Source organism: Sminthopsis crassicaudata, chromosome 3, assembly GCF_048593235.1.
Source record: "Sminthopsis crassicaudata isolate SCR6 chromosome 3, ASM4859323v1, whole genome shotgun sequence".
NCBI lineage: Eukaryota > Metazoa > Chordata > Mammalia > Dasyuromorphia > Dasyuridae > Sminthopsis > Sminthopsis crassicaudata.
In genome coordinates this window covers 312,108,079-312,128,159 of record NC_133619.1, presented here as the reverse complement: position 1 = coordinate 312,128,159, position 20,081 = coordinate 312,108,079, and the positions used below count along the sequence as shown (strand labels likewise).

General features: G+C 33.7%; 1 protein-coding gene across 15 annotated transcripts in view; it reads right to left on the bottom strand.

Moving 5' to 3' along the window:
- The window catches only part of BBX (BBX high mobility group box domain containing), a 349,253-nt gene that overhangs the window by 13,902 nt on the left and 315,270 nt on the right, over window positions 1–20,081 (bottom strand). For 14 of the 15 annotated variants that reach the window (XM_074301097.1, XM_074301111.1, XM_074301102.1 and 11 more), the window contains 2 exons: window positions 17,500–17,648; window positions 6,365–6,454 (listed from right to left, as the gene is read on the bottom strand). In XM_074301097.1, the coding sequence (XP_074157198.1) occupies window positions 6,365–6,454; window positions 17,500–17,648 (239 nt within the window). The remainder of the gene's footprint in view (window positions 1–6,364; window positions 6,455–17,499; window positions 17,649–20,081) is intronic. The other variant, XM_074301112.1, reaches the window with a different exon arrangement.

Genomic DNA, 20,081 nt, shown 5'->3' with positions numbered 1-20,081 from the left:
ACAATAACAACAACAAAGCACACACAAGTGTCCAAGTGAGGTCACCTGCTGTACAGAACTCTCCAGTGCAGAACCAACCTGATTAAAATTAACTGGTTCAGCAAAGTAAATAGAAATGCAATAGGATATAATAATAATCTGAGGTTTTCTTACATTAATATGCAGCCCTACAGGGATCTATTTTAAAAGTTGTTTTACACCATTGCATTAAATGATTGGAGGCTCTTTGGAAAGATGTTAAGGAATGGTTAAGATGGTAAAATGTGACAGGTTAACTTGGGTCTAGTGGAAACCAGCGAATAAGGGCAGACTGATAATGTCACTTATAATTTTGACCTTACTCTAAACTCCAGTGCTTCTGAAGGAAAATACATTTTGGTTTGGCTCTATCCACTGGAGAAGTAAGAGAAAGAGTGATAGAGAAAAGGGAAGAACATTTACAAGGTTTTAGTACTTAGAGCTAGATGGGTCCTGTAGAGCTCATGCTGATCTCAGAACTCCCTAATGTTATAGCTGAGGAAAATGAGGGTCAATAAAGTAAAGGGTCTTGTCCAAGATCACACAAGTCATAAATGGGACAGCTAAGATTTGGAGCCAGGTTCTTTCCTAATTGTGAAATCCACTACTTTAGTATTTGAAATATCTAACTTTGTATACCACATACTTTAGGAAGCAAAGGCAGATCTGTACTAAGATGAGTCAGAGAAAGCAAAAACTTTTTATTGGCAAATTATAAGAAAATCATGAGGGGGTCTAAAATAAAGAGCTGTTTAAAGAGAGAAATATGTTTAAAAATGGAATACCAAGATACCAAAATAGGTTGTATATAAATACAACAATAAACTTTATTATTTTGTAATTGCTGGTCAGAGAAGATATGGGGGGAAACATTTGATTTGATGTTTTTTCTTCCTTTTGAGGTAAATAAATGACTCTGTGTGGTAGAGGGAAGTAGGGTATAAAGCACTCACCTAAAAAAAAATTATCTAACATCTATATAGTATTTACCATATGCCAGCTATTGTGCTGTCATGTAACAGATACTTTACAATTATTATCTCATTTGTTTCTCAAAGAAAACTTAGAAGGTAGCTATTACTATGATCCCCGTTTTATGGATGAGAAAACTGAGGCAAATAGAGAATTACATGACTTGTTCTAGATCAATCAGCTAGTAAGTGTCTGAGGTCAGTTTTGAACTCATCTTCCTCCAGATCCAACAACTTAATCACTGTATCACTTAGCTGCCATATAGTTTTAGCTTTCCTTTTGTCTTTAAAAAATTATAGAACGCTACCCAGTATTAAGGAACAAGTCCAGAGATATTAGCTTTAATAAACTGAGTCCACAATTATAACATGTAATTTTCAAGAGACAAAGACAAAATAATACAAAAACCTAAATCTTTAAATCAGCATTAAAAATGTAGCAAGAACATCTTGCTTTCTAAACTTTATCCAGCAGTGGGGGAAGTAAAGGGTATCTAAGAACCCCTTGGCCTCCAGAGTACTGAAGAGTAGTGAATTCACAATGCAAAGAAAGATTCAAACTCATACTAAAATTATGATCAAATCTGAAATCTTTCTGCCTTAGGTTAGTCTCATAAGAATTGAAACAGCAGTCAAGTATTTGATGGAACATGAAAAATAAATCAATGAAACTAATCTAACTCATCCTGGGAGGCATTAAAAACCATCCATTCAAAATGGACGACAAAGATTGAATGGCTTGGGTGCTAATGATTCTTTTCAGAAGTAGAAATGAAAACCCTGGCACTTTTAATTTTTATTGAATTAAAATGAAAGAATTTAGGGTAAAAAAAGATTAGGTAAGGTGCTACAATAAGAAGCAAGGCTGTGCCTCACTTTTTGTTTTAGTAAAGAAATTTAATTATAACTAAGACAAACAAGGAGAGGAATACTGCAGAGTGTGGAAAGTCTGCCCCTGCTTCAAGAACATTTGTGTTGAATTCTAGACTCCCAGATTAGCTTAAAACTATGTTGATTGGGGCAGTTCACAATTTTCCAATGTTCCAGACAACTCTTTAAAACATAATGCAAAAGAATAGAGGGAATGTCCTCACAGGGAATTCCTAGACCTGTGGTTCCCAACAATTTTTTTTCCTCAATTGCCTTTCAACAACAAAATGCTTGTGAACCCCTTGAATAATCTGTTATACTTCTCATAAGATTCTGTAATTATTTACTGGTAAAAGCACCATTAAAGTAGTTTTAGTATGAAACCCTTAGACTACTAAATAGGAACTATTACTCTCTTGAGGGAAATCATGGACTGGTCAAAAACAAACAAATCAAACAAATAAAGAGTTACAAAGACACTGAGCTCCAGAAATGGAAGCTGTAAAAATCACTTGCTTTTCAGTCAAAGTTAATATGACAGCCTTCTTAAAACACAAAGTAATAATGCTAGACTCTTCATAATTCATATTTCTACTCCTTTAAGTCTCTTTTTAAACCAGTCCAAAGACATTTTATTTATAGATGTACACATTCAGCAAATTAATTAGCCTAATTTAGATTTATAAGATCATGATAGGCAAGAGAGGAGGAATGTATAAAAATTGTTTAAATTTTAAAATTTCCAACTTATTACTGAGCGCTAAGATTACTTTGAGAGAGGTAGGTTAAGCTTAGATAGCAATCTGAAAAAAGATATAAAGGTAATTCAACAGAATCATAAATTTTGAGCTGAAAGGGGATCTTAAAAGCCATCTAGACCCCATGATCCTTAAACTTTTATTCTCAATGTTTTTATGCTATTAAAAATTATTAAGGATCTGTTCAAAGAGTATTTGTTTATGTGAATAATATTTAAAGATATTTACCATTTTAGAAATAATAACTAATTTTGAATTTATAAACCCTCTGAAATGTTTTAGAGACTCCCAGGATTCTGTGAATCACATGTTGAGAACCACAGATCTAAACTCATTTTACATGTAAAGAAATCAAGACTAAGAGAAATTGAATGAACTTGTCCAAAGTCACAATAGTTGTAAATGCAAAAGTTGGGATTTCAGCTCAGACTTTCAGACTTCCAAATCTAACACTAATATATTGTCCTTGAATGGATAACCAAAAGTCTCAGTTAAACCAATATTATTTTAAGCAACAGTTTTAAATTTCTTCTACCAGACAGCTAAGATTAGGAGGACTAATAAATACTGTATGGAGACAGATTTCAAATTTCACCTTCTAAATTCCCATAAGGTCTCCAGGAGAGTCTCTAAGAAGCAGCAAAATGACCAGAGAGAAGAAAAGGATCTAAGTAACCCATAAATTGTGTACTTATCCCCTAAATAAACTAATGGTATAAATACAGTCTGAAAAATTACAGTTCAATTTAAAGTTGCTTTAATTTTTTTTTTTTGACAAATCGGGAATCAATCAAAACCATTTACTTTTCATTGTACTGTTCTATACAAATTAGTAAGTAAAAATTAAAACATATCAGTAAGAACAGCCTCATTAAAACTATTTTAGATCATTTTGAGACTTTCCAAAATCAATTTTCTGAAGATAACTCTTAGCAGAGAAGGAAGACCTTTTTCTGTTTGGTGAATAATATTGGATTTTTAACCTCATTATGAGAGACACAGAAACCATAAAATCATAGAATGTTGGAGCTGAGCATGATTTTAGGGAGCACCAGGTTCAGTTTCTTCATTGATGGCTGATGTTGCCTCTCTGTTTAGTGTTTCTTTTATTTATGTAACTACATATATATCATCATAAATATTATTATATGAGATTGATATTTTGCAAGTAAAATAATTTTAAAAAGAGACACATGATAGACATGAGCCTTGTTTCCCAGTGACAAAAACAAATAAATGGCTTGTATTTTTAATGATAACTGAAACACAAACACTTTTTGAAATAAACTTTTGGCCAATTTACCCATTACTATTTTCCTAGTTGAATAAAAGAACACAGATGGCACGAACTGATGAAAAAGAACTGGACTGACAGAACTATTGTTTGGCTTTACCAACAGTCTGACATCAGAAAGTCACTCTCTGGATCTCAGTTTTTTCATCTGTAAAATGGGATTTTGAACTCTGTAAGTTTCCTTTCAGTTCTATTTTATTTGTATAATTATATTTAGCAATTACAGGAAGCATCTTAAACAACCTTACAAAATAATATTGGTTTGGAAGTTTGGGAAATGGATATTAGGATGATTTCAAATATATTATTATAATCAATTTTAAAAAATTAAAAGTGAAAATGTGATCCATGGACCTGTTATTACATTTCCTTATATTACTAAAGCACAGTGTAAGCTTCATGATCTAGGAAGTGACAAGAATTGGAAACTGGATTAGGAAAATACTCCATGTCTCCCAAGTTTATCAACTCCTATCAATATATCACACACATACACACACACACACACACAAAATAATAACTTCTATGATATTCCAACTTTTTAAACATCACATTTCTCATCAATGTAGAAATCATTATTATTATTATTATTATGTAATCCTGCTAAAATAATTAAATCAAACATTACAATTAGGTTTCTTTCCTAAGTTTTTCCTTTCAAATTTATTCACAGAAACCAGTTTTAGAAAATGAACTCAGGACTAACTAGCCACAAGACCAAAGTGGATCAATTATATTCTAACCATATTTACATTCACTGGACTATGGAATATGGAAATGTGCACTGCCTTTTCTAACTTCAGTGAGCTGAATGGTGTCAAAGGTAAGTTATTTATTTGATCATTTATTGACCTTTTCTAAAAATAATGAAGAAGAAAGAGAAAATAAAGCTTTAGCCTCAGAACGTGTCTGTGTATGTTTATGATTCAGTCATAAAAACACTCATTAAAAATAGTTTTACTTCAATGACTGAAATATCAAAATAGCATTTACCAACCAAGAAAACAAAGCAATATTGGAAATCGATTCAGAATAATGGCAGATCAATTTCCTTAATTATAAATTAAGTGGCGAGGTCAAGGTCATATAAGTAATTTGGTCAAACAAAGTTTAGTTTGGAGGGAAACAACATCTACTGAAATATTGTGCATCGTATTTTTCTACAGGAAGAAAACAGTTTATTAGTGGACAAAATAAAATGAAGCAAAATTAGCTACATGTATATACAAATATGCACATGCATGAATTATATATAGATACGTGCAACAAGGTCATTCAGATTAAAGTAACACAGAGCACTGAGTCACTTGAGTATAAAACAAAAACACAGCTACACACATTCACAACGAAATATGAAAAAAAGGATGTGTAGGGAGATAGCATGAAGTGAAGGGAAGACTCATAAAATGCAATTTTCAATATAAGGGACTATACATGGGTCAGATGGGATGTCTGAATTAGAATTTAAGAGAAATAACAGAGTAGTGGGGAAAGCACTGGTTTATGAGTTAAAGAAAAAAAGAAAAAGAAAAAAACCTGGGTTCTAGTCCTGGTTCTCCCCCACCCCACTCATCTACCACCATTTTGCTATATGGGCAAATCATGTCATATCTACGAGACTCAGTTTTTCATCTTTAATTTAGGATAAAGGTATTTGACTCCCTTCCTCACAGGCTTTTCAAAGGAAAGTACTAAACAAACTGTAAAATATAATGAAAGAGTAACTTAGTATTGTTATTTAAAGAAACAAAGATTTAACCAAAAAAGTGAAATTAATCTTATGATGGGCCCAGAATTAAATAGGAACCCCACTTAACTGACTGAAACAGTGCCAGTGCTTTAAGGAGAGGAACCAGCCAATAGTAGTATTCTAGAAGGCTTACTTAATAAAATTTGGAGAAACTAGAAAGGAAAATTAGATCTATGACTAACCATGGAAATAAGTAAAGAAAAGAACTGAAGTAAAAGGTAAGGACGGTGAGAAAGGAGCATCCCCTGGCAAGGACTATGGAAGCCAATGTTACATGAATACCACTTGTGACAACTGACAAAAGCTGAAAAAATGAGGTTAAGAAAAAGAAATGATAAGGCATGGATGAAAACTCGAGAAGCTTTTTTAATTAAAAAAAAAATGACAACGTGATAATAGATGAAGCGAATACCTGGGAGATGTAAAAGATATTTCAGGATCCACAGACATGTCCCTCCTCTTCCCTCCCTTCCTCTTCCCCCCAAAAAGGATTCAAGTCTTGGATGTCTGGAATTGTGGTGAAGGAAATCATCCTAACCAGTCAACCTTAGACCTCGGAGAATATTTTTACATGACAGCCAAGAGCTGATGAAGATGAAGCAAGCAAAAAAGGAAGGAAAAGGGAGGGACTGTTGGTACAGAAGAATGTGTTCAGAGAGAAGGTGTCCAAGAAACCTTAATGGAGGATGGAATTCACCAGTACCTTTTTCCGGAACATTAGGCTTCTCCTTTTTGTGCTTATATTTGCTGACAATTTTGTGGAATAGGTTCTTTTTCTGAGACTGGAATGAACCTACAGACAATATTAATATAAATACATTTTTAATGAACAAGTTTTTATAAAACAGAAGTATCTTGTGATCTCAAATTACCCCCCACCCCCCACCCGAATGGGCCCAAGGAGACATCCTCTAGTGGAAGAACAGATAACAAACTTTTTCTTCTTTGGACACAGAAGGGGGGGATGTTTCTGCTAGGAATTTATTAGGAAGAGACTTTCTTTAAGACTAATACAAACTGGGTTTCCCCAAGCAGAAACCACACAGGATGTAGGAAGTAGAATTACATCCCATAGCTTTTAAGAGAGGCTGTTAGTAATGCAAGGGCTTTATCCTGTAGGCTGAACAAAGATTCTGCTTGTAAGAACAAATAAAACACCACAAAGGAAAGAACAGTATGAGCGTAATCTTTCCTAGCTTGCTGAGGAATTATACTAAAATGACTTTTGGCTTTTCAGAGAAAGCAAGTTATCTTTTCAGGACATCTATTGACCTCATAATAACTGACAACTTTTCTTGCCTTTTAACTTACACTGAGGAAAAGGGGGAAAAGGGAGGCTTTTACAAAAAAAAAAAAAATGATGCTTCAAAAATCAAAATGTTTGCCTGGCTATTCTTTTTGGGGGAGGGGTGAAAATAGAAGGAAGTTCCAGTAAAAATCTGTTTAGGGAGTCTTTGTTCCATTAGAAAACAGAGAAGTGAGCATTCCAGATATTAACCAGAAAAACCTAAAGTAGAATTAGCCTCCCAACATTATTCACATTTTTATAGCTTATTGAGGGCTATTGAACTTCAGGGTATTCTGTTTTGTGTGTAGTGACCTTTATGTTACAGATGAAGCTGACATTCCTGACTTATCAAACAGATTATTTTTCTCCATTTGTGGAGAGATGATTGGTTAAGTTTTGACAGATTAGAAATAGTCTGCATGCTTATTTTAAACAATGTGAGTAAAGGAAAAGGTAGTGCGTCTGACAGTTGAATAAAGAGGAATGTTTCTCTAATACATGTCAGATCTATATGCCATAGTCATATTTGTATAGATGCAATCAATATACTGAACATCAAAGAATTTGCTCAAGTACATTTTATACTTTCTAGTACATCAAATTAGCTTGACAATCAGTTTAATATGGTACTGATGTAAAACCAGATTCTCTGTCAGTAAAGGCAGAAGGAAGACAACAGTTTTGAAATCTCAAGATTTTTTGGATATTAATTACTTAACTATAAAAATAATTTTAAAAATATTCTACAGTAATGGTTTACAGAAAAGAGAAAGTATTCAAATGCCTACTATGTGATAGGTACTTGTATTAAGCACTTAACAGCTATCATCTCATTTGACCCTCACAAGAATGTTGTGAAGAATGTGCTATTGTGATCTCCATTTTTACAGTTGAGGAAACTGACTTCAGAGTGAATTTAAGTGACTTGCCCAGGGTCACATGGCTAGTATCTGAGGCTGGATCAGAGATTAAAGGCTTTTTGACTTCAGGCTCAAGGCTGCAATCTACTCTCCCACCTAGTCATCTTTAAATGAAGAAAATAACTTCTATGTTCATTATTATTTAGAAAAGGAATAATTCCCATTAGCAAACTGGTGAAACCCATGGATTCCTCAATATAATGTTTTTAAATGCATAAAATACAGTGAAGTCTCAATTAGTATTTAATAATGAATCCTGTGAAGTGGTTACATTATTTGAATCCACTACCTATCTCTATTGGGCTGGAGCAAACAATTATATTTTAAATAATTATGCCTTTGAATGATTAAAGTTCAAATACATACAGCCACTTTATAGTATTACAGACAGCTCTTGCTTTATGTAAATTTGCATTAAGAATTCTGAAGGGAATCTGAATGCTGCCCCACAGATAGGTGCTATCACCGAAAATAAATTTAAACTATAGCCCCCATCCCCAACCCTCTCAAAAACCCCAAAACCCTTCAAGTGAAGCAAAAGAACTAATGTAGAAAGGCTCTGCTGTTCATTCTGAATTGGAGGCTTGCCTTAAGATCTGTAACAACAGAAAGGTGACCTTTGCCAAGCTTGGTCCACCTGCTTACATGCCCGTCCCTCTGTCTCCCTGAATGTCTGTCTTCCTAGATCTCAAGTCAGTTTCTAGCCCAGATATTCCTCCTCCTGTTTTTGCTCCTCTGTTCTTTCCCCCTACATGTCCTTAAACTATGTGTCCGTTCCCCATTCCACTGGATGATCCCTTTTCACCTACCTCTCTTCCCCACACCTGTAGGTAAATCTGCTTTACATGAAAAATCACTTGATTTAGTGATTCACTTACATAAAGCGAGAGCTATCTGTAATTGATACCTAGATAGAAAGTATAAAAGATTACAGAGGAAACCAAAGATTAGTGACTCCATGAAATCTCTTTCTGGATCCATATCATGGACCTCTGATCTAGAGAGATTTATGAAGGGAAAAAACAGCTCTAGAATAAAGATGCAGTGTATAAAAATAGGCACAAAAATCAAGTTATGTATAGAGCAATAGGTCAGATGATGAAGAAAAGGCTGAAAGCCTAAAGATTTAGGAAAGTGAGAATTCTAAACAGTACAATTTACCCAAGGACAATGCTAAAAGTGGATCTTGTCAGTTTTCACACGGAAAAAGATCACTCTCTGGATTCTCTAAGTGGAAGAGAATTTTTACAAACTTATTCTTCACTAAATGATTACCTTTTTAACTTGCTCCATCTCTTCCCATCCCCCCCAGAAAAAATAAATAAATAAACCTGTAATTGAAAACTGAAATGAGTTACACAGTTGAATGCAAACTGTAATGAAACAACTTCAGAGCCAAGAAGCGATTTTTTTGTTGTGTTTCAGTCATGTCCGACCCTTTGTAACCCCATTTGGGATTTTCTTAGCAAACAAAGAAGTTAACAGTTATGTTTTTTACACCATGTGAAGATACACATCCTAAAGAATGTGAAATCAAGTTACAAGCACTATGTATAATTTATCAAAGCTTTCATTCCTCCCCTTTTTTAATTGTTATGTTTTTTCACAACACAAAGTTGTTGTTCAGTCATTTCAGTTGTGTCCAATTCTTCATGACCGAATCTGACATTTTCTTGACTAAAATGGCTTGCCATTTTCTTCTTTGGATCATTTGCAAGTGCGGAAATTGAAGTAAATAAGATTAAGTGACTTGCTCAGGGTCACATAGTAAATGTTTGAGGGTACATTTGAACTCAGGTCTTTCTGACTCAGAGTTTGGTAGCTGATAAATTGTACCAGCTGGAGGGAAAGTGTTACATATGGAGAACAGGAGGAATATCTTAAAAGTCACTGGGGAAATATGGGAAAAAACAAACAAAAAAAAGTCTTTATTAAGGGAATCACCTGGCTTTGAGGAGCAGAAGCTTGTTATCATGAAATAATCATGTGCCCTGTTGCTTCAATTTGCCTTCAATATCATCAATATTCACTCTGCTACTCAAAACAGACATGTGAGAGAAACCTTACATCCCAAATCCAAGTTATTTCAAACTAAGGCTTAGTGAACAACTGGGACTCAACAGTTATACATACACACAACACACACACAACACACACCACACACACCACACACACACACACACAGAGGAGTAATCATATGCTGGACAGTGAGGTGATGCCATAGTGCAGAGAATTTTGGGTTTTAAATAAGGAAGACTTGAGTTCAAATTTAGCCTCAGCTATTTTCTAGCTGTGTGAACCTGGGCAAGTCACTTAGCTCAGGTGAGAGCTCACCTGTAAAAATGAGCTGGAGAAGGAAATGGTGAATCACTCTGGTATCTTTGCCAAGAAAATCTCAAAATGAGCTCATGGAGAATGATACAAGGCTGAAACAACTCAATTACAGGTTGTAAAAAATTGTAAAGTACTTAGCACAGTGCACATGTGAACGCTGGCTATTATTATCATTATCTAGTAAATTATAAACTTCTCAGAAATTTAGACAGTATCTTTTTTATCTTTGGATTCCTCTTTCCCTGACCCTCAGCACCATCAGTCCTTAATGTTTACTGAGTATATAATTTGTGAGTTTTGGCAATAGTATCTATTCTGTCCTCTGTAATCTAAGAAGATGCCAGGTATTCTCTTGAACTATCTTTCCAACCATCATGCATTCAGAATAAATCACATAAAGGCAGGAAAGACTAGATAGAAACACACCATCCCTATTTTCCTATTTACTAAAAGGACACGGTCATAAAGCACCTGCCAAGAGTGTAGCAGTTAATGGCTTCATAAAAAGAGTAAACATAATCTCTCTAACTAAGGTATAACAAATGTTCCATGAATATTCTACACTTTTAGGAAAAAGACAGATCATTAGTAAATAAAAAGTGATGACACTTGGCAGTTAGTGAAATGATGACCAAAAAAAAAAAAAAAAAAAAAACACGCAAAAACTTAATAAATTAAAAAAAACTAGTTGGCTAAATTACTCCGAGAGATAAAAATATAGGAGACTGAACAATTCCTTACCACCTGGTTTTTTTTCCCTGACACATTACAGTAAAAGGATCTATTTTATAGGTTATAAGGGTCATTCACTCAAAAGTACTGATAGTTTAGTGGTCACTGGTAGGAGGCACCTCCCACTTACTCTATGATAGAACAAAGTGATACTAAATCCTCTAAGTCAATTAGTGAAATGCAAAAGAACAGTGGGTATCCAAAGCAATAGAATTATGCTTTTCCAGGTAGGCTTTTCCCTCCTGCTCTCACCCTGAATTATCATTGGGAAAGCAGTGCTGTTTTAGTTAATGCTATTCAACTAAGGGCAATTTTTAGCATTTTCTTTTTCCCATGAAGATTTCATAGGAAACTGTAAACATGGGCCTTCCATAAGTACATACATTACTCAGAAGCACACAGAAAATCATTTTCAAGAAAGGAAATTGAAGCATTTATAACAATTAATGATACAGTATTGACTTCTAGGACTTAGGTATAAAAAATCCTATATACAGATACATCATTCCTTCTCTATCTTACTCCCACAAGACACCAGCATCATTAGCAACTGTCATTAATTTCATGTTCATACATATTCCTATAGGGATGGGAAATGGCAGACAGAGCAGAATTAATAGAGCTAGAAGAAAGCAACAGGTGGGCTTCCAGGTACTGAAAGGGAGCAGACTTTTGGGGGATGCAAGGTAATAAGTAGATTATTATGAACTGAAAAACATTATATTATCATAATCTAAGTTGCTAAAATTCAGGCTTTTTATTATTTTATGCTTAAGAATAAAAGCCAGGTTTTTTTAAAAAGCTTTCCTAAATGTGAACTTTTGATCTTTAATTTTATATATTTAAATAGTGGTCAATTAATATTTCCACATAGCTCTAAAGAGTCATAAAGTTTCTCCAGGGACTGCATTTAAGTTACAACAAACACAGATTTTCTCCTGAGGATGTTACAAAAATAGGTTTTTAGTTTTTTTTTTTGTTTTGTTTTGTTTTGTTTTTTAAGTGGCTCTCCAGGGAATGTGGTGGATATAAAAGAATATTTTGTAGTTATATGCTGTAGCTGCACCCTAGGACTATAGATTAGGAGGGGAAAACCAAAGCCATTCCATAAGCTAAGAGGAAAGAAAAAGTGGTATATCATGAATGCAGGAGATTTTCCAGAAGCATTAACTTTTTAAGTGATTACAAAAAAACACAATGCTTAATATTTGGAGTCATAAAAATTAGTAACAATATCAGTGAATTAGCATTCTATGGTAATTTGGAAGACTCCCAGGTAGGTGAACTAATTGGGCTTTGTTTTTTATCACTCCAGTTGGAAATAAATATGTTAGGCAGAGTTGTAATAATGAAATAGTTTTGAACGCAGAAATATAATTTTATGATTCTAAGTGACAAAAAGATTAGAGGTCTTGTTCTTTGCTCACTCTCCCACTTTTTTGATGGATGCAGAGGGAAATAATGATACGGGTCCAGTAAAATAATGAATACCTCAGGGATAGGTGTATTGTCAGTTGCTTTTGACTTCTGTAATAGTAGATATGCTGCTCTAGTATCAAACCATTGACAGATGAGACTGTGCTGAGTCCAATTAAGGCAGAATGAAGAGGTGGTTCCATTCTTGCTTAGTTCTCTAGCTTTCCTAAGGAGTCTGAAAATATCTTTCATATGAATTGCAAGGAATTCCACTCTGGATTGGGGTTGTTAACAAATCATAGAAGTTTGATTCTAACACTAGAATAATATGAAGATGGATTTGTATGCCTAGAGCATTATGTATGGATATGCAAAGACTGGATTGTATAAGTCAAGAGAAATGGTCACAACTGCCTAATAATCAGGTTGCAAGCATTGAAATTCATATTTAGAGAAAGAAAGGGCTTTCCCGAGTATGACATGTTCTAAATTTACCATAATTCTAAAAGACATATGTTCAATTCCTAATCTGTTAGCCCAACTACCTCTTATTTCTCTCATTTCATTTTCCAATTCTTCCCTTTTTTTTCTCCTGCATTTAGTTTTAGTCTTGAAATACAAATGCATGAAAGTTATAGGTGTGGATTAATAGGGTGAAAGAAAGGGGAAGACAAAAAACAAAACAGAACAAAAAATCTTGAAGGTAGGCTGGAATAATATGAACAGACAGATGAGATGAAAAAGGAGGAAGGGAGAAAACAGAACCAAAAGATCTATAATGTTAATTTAAATAATTTCTCTCTACTGAACTGGAGGCTTACTCGCTTTAAATGACAAATCGTAAGGAACTTTGATTCAGATATTTTTGAAATCCAAGAGTTAATATATCATAATTTATTGTTATACTTAAATATAGACTTCTAGTAAAAACGAACATGTTTTAAAGGTAAGTATGTGAACGTTAAGTTTTTAAAACTAAGAAAAATAAGATTAAGTGATTGTCCTGCATAATATTTGTTAGCTATAGGCTTCTTCCAGTCAAGTCAACAACTTGACACATATCTATCTATTAATTGCTTATTATAGACTTAAGTCCATATTGCTTACTATGTGCTAACCCTGGGAATACGTGCAACAGTTTAATTGCTGCAAGTTGTTTGAAAAGAAAAAAATTTTAATTGGTACTTAGGGCCATATTTTTCTTCTAAGTACATCATAAAACTGGAAAAATAAAAAAAAAATTAAGTGTTACATTGTTATATTACAGTAAATATGAAATAATTAAAATGTTTCATTATTAATTTTATTATAAATATTCTATCACACATTTTATATTCATAAAAATGTTTTTTTTTTTTAAATTTACAAGAGAAAAAGGAAACAATTCATTTCTACTTCTGTGCCTACTTTTCTTGATAGCTAAGAGACATCACTAGCCATTTCATTCACTTGTTCAGAGCAAGAACACTGGGCCTAATCATAAGAAAGCATTAAAGAGGTTTAGAGAGACCTCTGAGTAGATAATGTCTAGGAAAGAGATAGGACCGCCTCTAATCTTTCAAGTGGTCTCTCTTTCACTTTCAGCTGCCACATAATTCAGTGAGAAAACTGGATTGTTAATCACTGGCTAAAAGAATCTGAGTATTTGGAATGGTTTCTGACAGAGTTCATTCTACCATAATACAGGATCTACAGTGGGGGAGATTGATTACCTGGAGTGCTACATGCCAGTGAGAACGCTGGGAGAATTCTAGTAAATATGCAAGTTTAACGATAAAAATTCCATAAGTTTGGATCTAAAATAATAATTGTAGAATGATTTCTCTAGGCAATATGGTAAAATATATTATTAGATAGACTAGGAACCAAGATGACATGGAGCTCAAGTTGTTTCTGATATATGCTAGTTGTATGACCTTGGGCAGCAAGTACCAAGCCTGAATTCAGAGCTTGTTATTTCAGAGTTCCAAGACTCCATTATCTGCAGAGATAATACCAGCATGCAACAGGTAGGAGAGGGAGTTTTGTCCTTAGTAGTATCCTTTATCGATGAAATAAAGGATGCAGTCCTTATTCCTTATGCTTATTAAAAAAAAATTCTACATAATTCACAATATTGGCTTAGCTTCTTATATAGAATTATAATACAAACATACACAATAATATAATTCTTATATAGAATTATAATACAATTATAATATAATAAACATTAAATAAAACCAGGAACAAGGGGGCACATGAACAGAATGCTTGGATACACAGCATCTTAGGTGGCAAAGTGGATAGAGTACCAGAGCTGAGTTTGAATCCAGCCTCAGACACTTAATGGCTGTTTGACCCTGGGCAAATAATTTAACCCTGTTTTCCTCAGTTTCCTCATCTGTAAATTAGCTGGAAAAGGAAAAAGCAAATCACTGTAGTATCTTTGCCAAGAAAACCCCAAATGGGGTCATAAAGTGCTGGACATGACTGAAATGAGTGAACAACAAAAATTCTAGGGATATTTTATTTTCAAAAAAAGTCAAGTGTTCAGACCCTACAAAACAAACCCTTTCTGTTTAAATGTCCCCCTCTACTAAAGAGCAGCTGATTATAGAGCAGCTGGGATAGTAATTCCATTAATAACTTGTAGACTACTATACTAGTGTTATGCTGGCATCCTAATATCAAATTATAATCAGTCACAAGCACATCTCTATAATTAGTTTGCTAAGTAGAGCTTATATTATTTAATTTCTTCTCTACCAAAAAAAAAAAACTATTCTTTCCTTAATCTGAGTAAGAATAAACTGCAAAGAGAGAAACAATTATGAAAATTTTAGAGGAAATCTAAACTTGTGTTATACACAAGAATATCTTAGATCTGTGGTTTGGAAGCATAATATTTCAAAGCAAAGAAGGAATAAGAAAATAGAGTACTATGAAGTATCATTCATTAAGAACAAGAAAGGTAACATAATACAACTTCTGCTGGCATATGAAAACAGTAGAATATAGACAACCAAGCCCCAAAGAGGATTTTACATAAAATATTAGAAAACAAACCCCAATTAAGTAAGAGGTGGGCATGTTGGTATATGCCAAACAAAAACTCTAAACCTCTCCTGCTATATTTCATTCACCAACTTTAAAGTACTGTGCTATCTCAAATGAGGATAATATATTCTATATAACAATAATTTTAAAATTATTTTTACTTGTGTGAAAGTTGCTAATTCCAAAATCTAAAAATAATTGGGGCTAAAAAAAAAAACCTCACAAAATCATTTAGTCTTGCCTGTTGGATCATTCTTTCCTATTCTACAACATTTATGTAGAGAAGAAGCACAATTTCCCTTGGTAACCCCATTATCATACATAACTATCCATCTGTTAAAAGTTTTTCTTTATACCCAATGTAGACTTCTTGGGTGACCTAGTTCCAAGTTTGCTTCATTTATCTAAATAAAATGTCACAGAGGCAAACTTAATGTAAACACCAGTAATTCTTTTGTTGTTTTTGTTTTTTTTTGATTCAGAAATTTCACCTTTATTAATTAGGTGAGGAACCTGGATCAATCCTTGCCTTTCACTGCTCAAACAGCAATTTTAACTTCCTCCCTCCCAACCCTGTTCACAATCATGAAAACCCAGTTATTTAAGGCCATTCAAGTCTTTTTTTTTTAATTTAATAACTTTAACATTAACTTGAATTTAATTTTATCATTTGCCCATTTTTCACCCCCAAAAGATTTCTTCTGGTCTTTGGAGTGAGGGTTAATAAAAGAAATTATATTTTGTAGGGTAAAGAAACTAGTTTTTCTTTACTCTTTCCAGATTCTCCAAATAAATGTTTTCAAAATTGAAGGAAAAAGAAAGAAAAAATACATTTAAGATGAAGATGAAATCATGTAAAAAGTGAGGACTGCTCTTCTATGATTTAGACAAAGATTTTATGACAGACTTTGAGTTAATTTCATGAAAATTAGTATACACCTTGGTATACAGAGCCAGATGTTGAAGAACTAAGGAAGCTGCATGATGTTTTACTGATTTACTAGTATTTTGATCTTCAGAGATCAGTGTTCCTCCTGTTCAAATTAGTCCACTGTACTAAGTTCACCTTAAGGAAAAAAAAAATCTAAGTTTTATCAAGTTTTGAGTGAAAACATTTCTAGCGGAAAGTAAGACATGTTTTTCTAACTTATCCCAGACCTGGAAATGTGTAGTATGATGCAGCAAAGAGTAGTGATTCAGCAGAGAGAAGAACTGTATTCAAATTCTGGTCTGACATTTATTAGCTATGATTCAATGAACAAGTTATGTGATTTCTCTAAGCAATAAACCTGCATTCATAGAGTGAGGGCAATAAGATACACTCTACCTCACATTGTTATTGGAAGGAAATTATTCTCTAACATATGAACTGTTTAATTTAATAACTTAAAATACATTCCTGATCTTATTACACAGAAGTAATTTGATACAAGTGAGTATTAAAGGATTCTCTGTACATAAAACTGATAAGATTTTTAAATTTAGCATTTTCTGATAAAGATAAGGAAGAAAAGGTAAAATAAAAAAGATTTTTCTCAAATTACAAAGCTAATACAATAGCTGAGTCAACATACTTGGAACTTTAATGTAATATTCAATTGATCAATGTTGCCAGTATGAGATTGCTTCTATTCATTTGACAGACATAATTACTGGAGTAATAAATCTCTTGTTTTATAGTTTCAGTTAATCTTATATAGGTATTAACTCACATAGCTGTGACTTATGTGTAGCAGAAAAATGCTATTCAAGCAGCAGTTTCTGCTGCAGAAAGCCTCAATACTAAGAAAGTAAGGCTAATCTCAGGGTTGGGATGTTAGAGAATTTATATAAACTGTGATTTAAAAATAAAGTCTTGAATGCATCTTTGATTGAAAGATTGGAAAGAAAAACCCCCAAAACCCCACACAACAGCTACAACAATAGAGAAAAACAAGGAAAAACCTTTAGAAAAGAATAAAATGGAGAACAACTTGGAAAATGATCAACAAGATGAACAATCTCCCTATCTCACTTCTAACTCTAGCATTACGTGAGTCAAGAAGGCAGGATTTCAGAAGACAATTTATTACAGAGTCTGACAGTGCTGCAGAAAACTATAGCACATCTAACCTTTGCTGGTTTTAGTCTGTTCTGATGAAACATTTCCAGTCTTCTTCTTTTTTCTTGGAACAGATACACTTTTCCGGTCAAATGTGACAGGACTGTATTGAGGGAGGCTATTGAATTTTTTTTCAAATTCTTCTTCCAGCTTTGCTAAGCTAATGGAAGGGGAAGAAAAAAATCAAACAGCATGTGAAGCACATGGTTTCAAATAAATAGAGGAAAATATGTTAGCAAATATATCATTTGAAAGAAGTAGAGAATCTTTTTGTGACCCTGGGGATAAAAATACTAAAAGTGGATTTTAGATATGAAAAAAAATAGGAATAGATTTTTCTCAGAATATTTACCAATAACACTTTTGGGGGAAATATTCATGACAGTTAGTTTAAATGTGTATTGAAACATTTTAAAATCTAAAATATGCTATGAAATTCCTAATATATTACTGAATTTTTTTATCTTTTAAAGGATGGGGGAGGGGTTGAAAGGAGGGAGAGAATTTGGAACTGAAAATTTTAAAAAAGAGACTGAATTACTCTGCCTTCCTTTTCTTGATTAACTCTAATTTATCCCATATATATCTTGTTTGTACATAGTTATTTGCATATTGTCTCCTCTGCTAGACTGAGCTCTTCAAGAATAACTATTGCTTTTGGCTTTGCTTCATTGCCCAAGTGCCTAACTTATCATAGGTGCTTAATAGATGCTCCTTAGACTAAATTACTCAGGTAACACATAGGGGACTTTTAAATTTTCATTTAAAAATACATCTTTTGTCTTTAATAAAGGAAAATTTCTTAAAATTATGGCTGGGGTACATTGTCTCTACAGACCTACAGCACCAAAAGATCTTGTTCTCTACAGGACTTGCCTTTTATAACTAGTACATTGTTACTGGTTAGTCACTTTTCAATCATGTCCAACTATGCAACTCCATTTAGGGATTTCTTGGCAAAGAAACTGGAATGATTTGACATTTTCTTCTCCAGCTCATTTTACAGATGAGGAAACTGAGGCAAACAGGGTTAAGTGACTTCCTCAGAGCTATTAAATATCTGAGGCTGGATTTTAACTCAGGGTTTTTTTTTTTTTTTTTGATTCAAGGACTGATACTCTATTCACTGCATAACCTAGCTGCATAAACTCTGTTTGTGTGTGTGTGTGTGTGTGTGTGTGTGTGTGTGTGTGTGTGTGTGCAGAACATATATGCAAGCAATTTTATAGCAGTAGGTTTGAAATACAATGCTTTTGTTTTGTGAGGAAAAAACAATTTTGAAAATAAGAACAAAAACTCTAAAGAGCTAGCAAAAAAAGGACCTAGATTTTCAAAAGGTCAATTTGTTTTAAAAAGTATTATAAGAGAAGCAAGGTAACTTTACCCAAGATGACCTTCAGAAATACTGCATCAATAGTTGGGAGGTCCTGTTATTGATTTTGACATATTCAATGCATTTGGTAATTCTATTGTGCCCACAATATCACTGCTTGCTGCTGGCTTTAAATCTGATGAAATTTAACTCCAAGGCAGCCTGGGCAGATAGAGACACTACTAGAGAACCACCATGTTTGATACTGTGAGGTTGCAACAATCCATGAAACAGTTTGATAAAGGGAAAATAAAATTCTGCAGCAGAGCAATTTCTCCTACTAGGATACAAACTTTTATTTTTTGCTCACCAGGAAGAAAGGGTATATGTGATTTAAGGCTATGGATATGTGTATCCTTTGTGGTTTCTGACTTAAGGATCTCCTTAATACCCTGAGGGCAGTATTCATAGAGTGCAGGGATAGGGAACCATTTCTCTGCCAAGGGCCATTTAGATATATTTATATCATTCATGAGCTACCCAAAATTACCAATGCAGAGAACTCAAGCAGTGGGAGGTTGTTTTACCTAATCTTCGGCTCCCCATCACCTATGGTTGCCTTAGCAAATAATTTTGAGGGCCTTGTATAGGCTGGAGGAGGTTCCTCACCCTTGATGTAGTAGAACAATTATAATGGAAATGCCTGGTTAAAAAGCTTCAGTGGGAGAGGCCTGTGAGTATCACAAAGGTATCAGAGATTGACCAAGCTAGGGAAGAATTCTTTCCAGTCCAAGATTCTTAAGCCTGTACTCCATTGTTAACCTAAATTATTAGGAGCCTTGTTGCAGCCTGTTTGGCAAGCAAGGAGGAAGAACTGCATCCCTGTGCCTAAAATATCCTCTTCTCAGCCTCCCCTTAATCTGGGAGGAAGCGCTGCTCTTAGGTGAGTGAAATGAGGGGAGGGTTCAAGAGTTATCTCTGCTACTAATTGTATGATCACAGACAATTCATTTCCCCTCTTTTCCTACAGTTTGCTCATCTACAGAGTGAAAGAACTGGACTAAATCAGTTGGTTTTTTTTTTTTTTTTAAACTTTGGTTCCATGAACTTGTTTTTCAAAGTATTTTGATAAATGAAAGAAATTATCATAAAATATTGAAACTAGAAGAGACCTTAGCAAGATAATCTCATAATTCTAGGTATAACTGGTTTCTTTTGTAACCCTATGTATTTTATTTTTATGTATTTAAATAAATATTATGAAAAGAGATCCATAATATA